Source organism: Puntigrus tetrazona, chromosome 12, assembly GCF_018831695.1.
Source record: "Puntigrus tetrazona isolate hp1 chromosome 12, ASM1883169v1, whole genome shotgun sequence".
NCBI lineage: Eukaryota > Metazoa > Chordata > Actinopteri > Cypriniformes > Cyprinidae > Puntigrus > Puntigrus tetrazona.
This window is the reverse complement of record NC_056710.1, coordinates 4,922,816-4,932,385: the sequence shown is the minus strand read 5'-3', so window position 1 is coordinate 4,932,385 and position 9,570 is coordinate 4,922,816. Positions and strand designations below refer to the sequence as shown.

Sequence of the window (9,570 nt, the reverse complement as noted above, 5' to 3'; positions counted from 1 at the left end):
TATATATATATATACACAATTAACTACAATCATAATTCCTGTACATTTTAATGCTGATGAAATGCTTTTATGAAATGCAGGTTGACTCCAGTTGTTGTTGATTTTAATAGTTTTTTTCAGGTTAAGCTTCACTCGAGCATTATTATTTTACATGCCCACTGGCCAAATTTGATTTCAAGGTGCACATTCTATAAAACTTCTCTTTCAAACACTTTTCTACTCTCTGAACTTTCCAATTGGGTCTTTTTAGTAAATTCGCAACACACCCTGCAGTAACTCAAATAAGCCTTACTTGCATGGAGCTTAAAAGCAAAAATCCCATCCTGGAACCAACAGATCTCAGCCTCTCTGTCCCTCCTTTCTTCTCTCACCCTCTCTAGGACAAGGAGGTGAACCTGGAACAGGTGCATCGGCGTATGAACAGTCTTATGGACGAGGACATGGCACACAAGCAGATCCCCGCACCATCTATCGAGATCTCTGCCCTGGACATCGGCAGCATGCCGCCCAGCCAGCAGCGGGAGGCTGTGCGAGACTACCCGGGCACGGGCCTGTCTGTGAGCACCTTCCTCCCGGAGCAAGCTCATGGGGTGGGCCGGACGCTGGCCCAGGGTCCTGGCAGCACCCTACCCCTTCCTCTCAGCAGCTCCACCATGCCCTCCATCCAATGCAAACACAGGGCTCCCAACGGGGGCCTGTTCCGACAGAGTCCCGCCAAGACGCCCATGCCAATGTCCTACCAGTCAGTACCAGGAGGACCCATCCCAGAAGCTATTGAGCATAGTACATCCATCTAAGTCCATCGTCACCATGGGCTGCCTCACACTTGCTTTTCAAAGGAAGAAAGCCGAGGTGCAGTTGGAGCTTTGGAAACTGTGGCAGTGTAAAAAGAAGGGTGGGGGGAAGTACGCAGAGATTTTTATTATGAAAAAAAAAAGAAAACATGAGAAATCATTTTTTCTTGTACATATTTGTAAATACTGAAAGAGCAAAGTAAGTAAAAGTGTATTTTGAATATTCTCAATTTTTGAAGTTGAGTTACAAAAACAAATGAACAACAAAAAAGGACATATAAAAATAATTCAAAACGACTGTTTGAATGGCTTTGTGAATTTTGTTCTCTATGGGTAAAGACTCAAATTCATTGTGATTGTTTTCTAAGTGCCGAAATAAAAGATGTCTCTCCACGTTTTGTTACTAGATGATCATACACGGCTGTAGGAACCCAAAAGTTGAGCGCTGATAATTATGCACCCCTTTTACTGTCATAAACCTTCTTCGACCTGCAAACAGTGAGGCAATTTTAATTCTGCTTCCTTCTCTGATTTTGGTTGTTGATTACTGATTCAGATTTATGTGCTTGCGTCAAGTTGATGTTGTTTATGGGTTTAATGAATAAGCAAAGGCTAACCATTCAAAATAGTATAGTAGTGACTCGTCAGACAAGCTAAAACTTTGCGGTCATGGCAACAGCACTGAAGAAAATTTGTTTGTTTTGTTTTGTCTTTTTGTTGTGTTTTGTCTTCTTGTTTTGTTTTGACTGTGCTTTTCAGACTATTTTGAGACTATCAATCCGTGAGCACAACCAGCCCAGAGAGAACAATTATATTCCATAAATATAACAGCGTCATTTTAATTTGTTGCACATCAAGGACATTTTACACCAGTTCATGCTGTCATTTGTAAAGAGCTGTATTATCATTGCTTTTCTGATATTCTGCCAAAACCCTTTTTCTTTTTTGTACAACAGTACAACACCTCACACAGAGTATATAGACAAAAAAAACTTGTATATGAAATGATTTTCATAATTTACATGTTGTGATATCTTTTTTCCTAATGAGTCGCAAGGGAATTCGTGATTGGTGTAAATGAAGCCATGTTGGTACGCCCACAACTGTACAAACATCTCTTGCAGGCAATTCTAAATAGTCCAAACACACATATGAATTATTTTTTACTGTACAATTAAACTTTTACATTTCTTTTTACATGCTGTTTTGTAATCGTTTTTCAGGAGGTTCGGACCAATTATGAATCTCAGCCGTGTTATGTTTGTGACCTAAACCAGAACAACCTTATACACTTACTCCATTTACAGCTACCTGTGTGTATTGTCCTGTTGCCATTCCACAGACCCTCTGAAATTCGCCATTCATCAGATTATAAAGAAAAAGACATTTGTCAGCGTGGAGCACATAGACCAGTTTCCGAGAAGATTTCACCCTGCACATGCTTGTCAGTCATAACTCAAGGTTGTATCCTGTATATTTTGTACAAGTCCAAGTAGTTACTAATGTGAACCAAAGTGATATATTACACTGTGTAACACAACCTGTGGCTTTGAGATGCCGACAGTGGTGGTAAGGATGTGTAATTTGTAGGGTTAAGTGTCTTCACTGCCTTACACTTGTGCCCCTTTGATTTCAGATAAAAAACATCCAATATTCCATGAAATATAACAGTATCATAGCATAGTCTGTAACATTACATCTAAGGGAGACTCTTATTTTATTTATGAATATGCTGCTTGGAGTTTCTTAATCTTTAATAAAGAAATATGGTTTACATTGTTTGATTGGTGCTTCAGTAATTTTGAAAAAAAAAATTGTTTGTTGGGTACAAATGAAGATAAAGTACGTAATCATCATTATACCCATTCAACTTTTGTAGCTTAGTATCTTTTCTTTCCATTTTTCCTTGTTTCTGGGGCATTGTGTTTCTTATTTTTGGACCTGTTTTTGAGAACATCAGAAATTAAATTAGTTAATGGCTCATCAGATTTAGTAGGACGCATTCACAGTTTGATGAGAAAAATTCCCTGAAATAGTTGTTAGATATAGCTAGACCATACTGTATTTGCATTTGTATGTACCGTGGCATACCAAATATCTTCTCAACAGCATATGTTATTTACATACTTGTTTTGGTGATATTAAAATAACTATAATGAAATTTAAGCAAGTACATAGTATCTACAGCTCTGATGTTTGTGTAACTACACACGTGTATCAGCCCACTAAATGGTATCTGTTAGTACAAATGTGTGTGTAACAGGACTGAAAGTACAAATGTGTAGAAAAACAGGACTAACTGCACTTTAAGTAAACAATTCCTATAGATTTACCATGTACTTACTCTGATGTTACACAGCAGAAGCCAGTACGTTAGGCTTTACATACAAACTGTGGTTGGTGTCCAGAATTGTACTGTTACTGAGGAGTTACCAATCAAGTGCACAGGTATTACAGTGGTGCACCAACTTTAGATCTAACTCCTCCTACTTTACGTATCCCTAAACCTACCCGTCTCCACCCCCTGGATCGCATTTCCACCTTGAAACTTAACCATCTCCACCCCCTGGATCAAAACTGTCCCAATTATTCTACAAAATGTAATTATGTAATTCCTGTTACACAAGAATTTATTGTTACAGGGTTGTAACATGTTTAGTTACAGAAATATTATGGTGCACTTACATACTATTTAGGTACATACTAGATGTCATGTAGACATCTACTATGTAAGTACACATATATTTGGGACATAATATGAAGTGGGACCAAAATGTATTGCAGAATTATTTTAAATCACAGCTTCATAGGGCTTATATAAAAACACTTTTATAAAATGTAAGACTGATGTTAAGGGTATGTGTTTATAGAGTATTTTACAATGGCTTTGAATGTGGCATAGCCAATCATAATTAAGGATCAACACTATCCTTTTTTTATGAAGAGAGACTTGTCAGAGACTTGTACCGTATTCACAAAGAAAAAAAGGTATTTGTTACTGATCCATGACAAATTATAGGCAAGTATCTCTACACAGATAATACATTTAAAACGATATCAGATTGTTAAATGTTTGATTTGCAGTTGTGTGCATTACCCAATCAATCAAATTTGTTATAATATATCTTAACAAAAACAAGCTAACGACAGAAAGGTATCTTGAGATCAGCATATCTTGTCATAATGTTGGCCATGGGAATAATTAGCTACGTTTTTGAGGACATTCTGACGCTTTTCTGGAACTTTAGGAAATGTTCTTTGAAAAGAGACTTTACCAAGACATTTTCCTAATATTTTTATAATGTGTTGCAGATGAAAGGATGAGGTCATCTAGTTAAGTCATCTAAATGTAGCTAGGTAATAATTAGTGACAAATGAAATTCAGCATTTTAAACAACGCAGCTATAATTGAGTCGTGACAACTCTCAGAATACATTTTACCGTATCTAGCTGTTGTTAAGATACACTGTAGTGAACATGCATGACCTGCAGCTGCACTAATAGATATACATATATAGTCCTTGTAAGCAGATGTAGACAGGTGGTGCAGGGGAGGAAAAAGACATCAGTGAGAAAACTCTGATGCAGTGATTATTGAAGTAGGCTATTTAAATGTGACAGCAGATTGTTCAAGCAATCATTGGCTACATATTACAATCCAAGGTCTCATCAGTTTGTGATGTGAAACTGTTATTATTGTTGTTGCGTTTTAATTTGAGTTATTATTGCATGAATTAGATGTACGTGTCTTTAGTATATATATATATATATATATGTGTGTGTGTGTGTGTGTGTGTGTGTGTGTGTGTTTTTTTTTCATAATTGTGTTCTGAAAGTTTAAGATCTATTAGGTATCACAGCAAGAAGCGGATGATTCAAGTGCGGAATCAAAGACAACATTTATTGATAAAGACAATCAAATGAAAGCTCAAGAAAGTGAGAGTCTCTGGTTGGTAGTGCAGGGACTGCAATGGGTATCCACAAATGGAGAGATCCTCTGAGTCTGCTCAAATGAGACAGAAAAAAGCCAGAGGAGACTAAGAGTCCGGAGATGGAGCGTAACGGCCTGGAGACAATACAGAAGAAACTGACAAAGACAAGACAAGATAAGCACAATAAGTAGCTTGTGTGAACAAGCCATAGCTGATCTCAATTAGCCCATCCACGCTCAGACACACCCACTAATTAGTACACACACAATGTAAGGATGAGACAATGAACGTATGAAACATGACATTTGGTCTATCTCCCTATTTTCCTACTTTTGTGAGATATATGGCTCATGTCAGTCTTCACGTAACCTAACTTTAACCTTAACCTAACCTTATTAGGTCATGTTATGTAACATAAATGTAAAAGTGATTTATGTTAAAAGAAAGCTGAGGTTCCAAGATTCCAAATGATACCATGTATGTCTACGTCATTGCTTTACAGTAATAGAGTTTTTACCATAACTCTGACGATGCAAATCCGGGTCGGGTCAGTTTCAGAAGAGTGTTTACTGAAAGGGTAACTGCAGTAAGGAGATTACATTTTAAAGCTTTTCCATTCCTGTTATGTGACTGAAGGTTGACTGAATGGAGATGTATTCATTTATTTAAATGATTTGTGATCATCTGAAGAAAGAAATCCATATACATTTTGTTTGGCATACAGGTGCATAAAGACATAAAGATGGCATCATAAAGTGACACCAAAAGGGGTCCTAAACAAGTGTCGGTATGCAACGAGAAAGTGTTGGTAAAGTGGGTACAGGAGGGGGCTCTTAAGGGATTAAGGAAAAGTGTCCAGATGAAGTCACAGCATTGATTGTGTCACACCATTTGCTGTTGACAATAAGACACATGCCCTTGATTTACTGGCTTGTTATGTTCTATCCCTAAGGTGTACAGAGAAACAATTGGCCGTCTCCACAGCTTGAGAGTACTCAAAGGGATGCTTCGGTCAGAGACAGCATATTGCGGTACCTAAAGCCTTGTTTGGATTTAATTGTAGCCTATTATTCAGCTTTAGCATGAGTTACAATAAAGCTATGTCCTATTTCATTAATGCAGTAACTTTAAATTTAATTTGAGCAAACATGGTAACTTGGCTAAGCTGCTTCATGTTAGGTGACCTTGACCTTGATTTTCATTCAAATTTTAATCATACATAAATTAATCATGTTTTTTGTTTGTGTGTTTGTTTGTTTTTTACCTGCATATACAGTGACATGTTTGGGTACCCCATGTCAAAATTTTGTTAATGTAAACAGTTAGGCAAGAGGAAGTTAAAAAAGATCTCGAAAACGCATAAAGTTAAACACAAAACATTATTTTGGCAGTATATAAAGCATTATCAGTCTATTGTTTTTGTATTCTGAAATTTTAGAGTTAAAAAGGGGAAAGCAGCACCCTTCAAAAGAATGTAACCCCAGGAGACTTGAGCTCTCAGATAACTTTGACAAAAGTATTAGACCTTAATTAGCCTGTTAGGATCATGGCTTGCTCACAGTCATCATTAGAAAAGGCCAGATGATGCAAGTTTCAAATCTTTATAAATACTCAAGACTTCTCTAACATTATCACAAAAATCAGCAGCCATGGGTTGTAGGATAGCTAGAAAAGAACCCAGAACCCCTGTTTGCCAGCAAAAGACTTTCAAGAGTTGAGGTACACTGTTTAACTGTTCAGAGACACCCGCACAAATATGGCCTTTATGGAAAAGTCATCAGAGGTAAACCAAATTCCATGAATTTTGCAAAAGAGCATTTAGACAAGTCTGGGGCATTTTGGGAAAAAAGGTCATGTGGACAGATAAAGTTAAAATAGAACTCTTTGGCCACAATTGTCACCAAGCCAGAAGAGGGAGCCCTTACCTCTGGTGGACCTGTGATCACTTCCTCTGCTGCTACTTCCTGTTTTGGGACTATAAATTCTGATGCAGGCCCCTCACCTGCATGTTGCATTGTTTGTTTGTTTGTTTGTTTAAAGTTAGCTAAGCCTTGCGTTTCCCTTGTTATAGATCCTTTGGTTCTCTGTCTTTGATTCTTTGATTGTTTGCTGCCTGACCCAACCTGTTTTTTGGATTCTGTTGTTGCCTTGCCTCTTATACTCCTGTTTGCTCTGTTTCAACGTCTGCCTGCTTTGACCATGCCTTCAGCCAATAAAAGCCTGCAAATGGATCCACACGCCTCAGACCCCTCAATCATGACAGAATGCAACATCAAACCAGGATCCAGCGACTTTTCACCCAAACCATGGCCGCCTTCCCTGAGCCGCTTCCCTAGATGGCCGCCTTCCCTGAGCCGCTTCCCAAGATGGCCGCCTTCCCTGAACTGCTTCCCAAGATGGCCGCCTTCCCTGAGCCACATCCCAAGATGGCCGCCTGCCCTGAGCCAATGCACAAGCTTGCCGCCACACCGGAGCCTTCAGCCATTGCAAATATCCAGCTGCAGTTCTCAGCCACCATGTATGCCCCTCCAGGATTTACAGGCATTGCCGCATTTGAGGACACTAGGGCGTTATGGGGGCGTTTGAGGCCGATATCCAGTCTGATGGATCCACCAGTGATATCAGTGAGAGCAGCCAGTATCCCCAGGGCTTCAGCACAAGTCATCCCTGAGACTGTTCACTGTGCTCCTTCCACTGTGCTTCCTGTAATGGCGATCTGTTCCTGAGCCCGATACAGTCTACCAATCCACTCCAGTGCCCACTCTAGTCCACATGTCCACCCGTGAGGCCTTTTCTGACGCTGAGTCCGCTCTTGAGACCTCACCCGTCTGCCAGCCTACTCTAGAGGTGTCAGCATCTGCTGTAGAACCTCCAGAGTGGGTACCAGTTATGTCCGAAGCCCTCTGCCTGCCCAGTCTCGGCCACGGAGACTGGGTACGGGCCCACAGCAAATTCAGTCAAGGTCTTAGAGATTGCCTATGAACCTTCTCCCAGCTCAGATATGGCTAGAGAGACTATTGATGAATCCTCAGTTTGCCCAGCTACGGTCGTGAAGGTCATCAGGTCATCCTCGTCCCGTCCAGTCATGGCTATGGGAGCCACTTATGTACCAGCTATGAAGGCCGTCTGTGACTCACTTACCAGACCCGCTACAACTATGGAAGCCTTCTATGAACTCTCACCCTGTTCCTTCCCTGCTATAAGAGCCACCTGTGAATCATCATGCAGTTCAGTCACTGCTATGGAGGCCACCTGTGAGCCCTCATTCTGTCCAGTCAAGACTAAGGAGGCTGCTTGTAAACTCCTGTCCAGCCCAGCCACAGCTATGGGGGGCATCTGTGAAGATTCATCCGGCCAAGTCTTGGTCTTTGGGGCCACGGATGCCTGGTCTTTTTTGTCTGTCTCTGCTTCTTTCAGGCCCTGGTCTCATGTATGCTGCCCTCGCCAGCCCAGTCTGCCCTGGAGGGTTCCAGTCTGACTCGCCCGTTCGGCCCTGGTGGGCATCCGACTCGCATGATCGAGGTTCTCTGCTTCGCCCTGGAAGCTCTCTGCTCTGCGGCAAGCCCCTGTATCCCCACATGGACATGGCCCACCATCCCACCCCGTGTTCCACCTCCTACCCACCGCCCTCCTATCACAGAAGTGTTTTGTTTTTTGTTTTGTTACATTTAACTTACACATTAGTTAAGGCCACTTTATATAAAGTGGAACCCAGTTTTTATTTGGGTAAGAGATAGGAAACAAACCTGTATCAATCATTTATGAGCAACATACAACTGACACAAGAAAATTATATCCCCTTGTATTTCTTGCTCTAAATTAAAGCAGTTCACATTGACAAAATGTTGCTGCTATTATCAATTCTATTTTATTTTATATTAATTAGATATATTTAATGCATTAAGAATAATATAATTAGTAATTTGCATTCTGAAATTGCTAGTGAAATAATGTTTATCCACCGGAACTGGAATAGCTTTTTTCATACCTCGAAAAACTTGTTTATTATAGTTTGATTTAATATGGAAGAGATAATCCCCTAGTCTACTCATTATCAGCACTACAGATGAGGCTGGGAGCCATCATGTTTAACATCACTCAGCCCCTCTCCTTAGAGCAGCATGTTACACTACACCCGGAGTCACATCAAGGGAAAATATTCATTTATATTGCAGCTGAGTAAGAAGTGAATTATGAAAAGCCATTAATGTTACGTATTTATTTGTAACATTCAATGTTTTTTTTCTTATTCTTCTTTTTCTTGCATGCTGCGTGGCTTATGTATGGAAAATATAATCACTTTTTTCAGGATCATTCTATGAAATAATGCTTTTCTATTCTGACCAAAATAGTCACAGTTGAGTTGAAATCAATTCAGAGAATAATTTCACTTGAAGACCAAGTGTAATACATGTCCCACAATTCCAATGTCAGCAGTCAGCAATGCTTCAGACAATTTGTGAAGTAACTGGAAGGTTTATGCAAAATCTATTTAAGTTGTGATATTTAAAGATTTTTAATATTCTGATAGCTTGGAAAATTCTAGAAAAATCCCTAAATATGGCACATTTTTAATTATGCAATAATAATAGCAGTTAAGACGATGATGGACATAACATTAATTATTATCAGCATAATTCTACAGCTTGCAAACTGTCCATGTGTTGAGGTGCCTCTTCACTTGTGACATCCACAAAAGTTGACATATCCATAACAATATCCCAAAATTCTGTAGAGGAAAGAGTTAGACAGAAGAAGATTGAGAGAAGAAAATGTAAATGTATAATTACACTGTAACAAGGACTGTAAAGTTTAATTAAAATAATTTCTTTTTATTATTGTTA

At 39.4% G+C, this 9,570-nt stretch overlaps 1 protein-coding gene and 1 pseudogene across 1 annotated transcript in view; both read left to right on the top strand.

Moving 5' to 3' along the window:
* LOC122355389 (glutamate receptor ionotropic, delta-1-like) overlaps positions 1–2,573 on the top strand; it is a 125,303-nt gene extending 122,730 nt beyond the window's left edge. Inside the window, exon 16 of the mRNA XM_043253609.1 lies at positions 381–2,573. Coding sequence (XP_043109544.1) covers positions 381–797 — 417 coding nt within the window. The 3' untranslated portion in view covers positions 798–2,573. The remainder of the gene's footprint in view (positions 1–380) is intronic.
* Positions 2,574–7,727: 5,154 nt separating this feature from the next.
* The window catches only part of LOC122355783, a 57,289-nt pseudogene continuing 55,446 nt past the window's right edge, over positions 7,728–9,570 (top strand).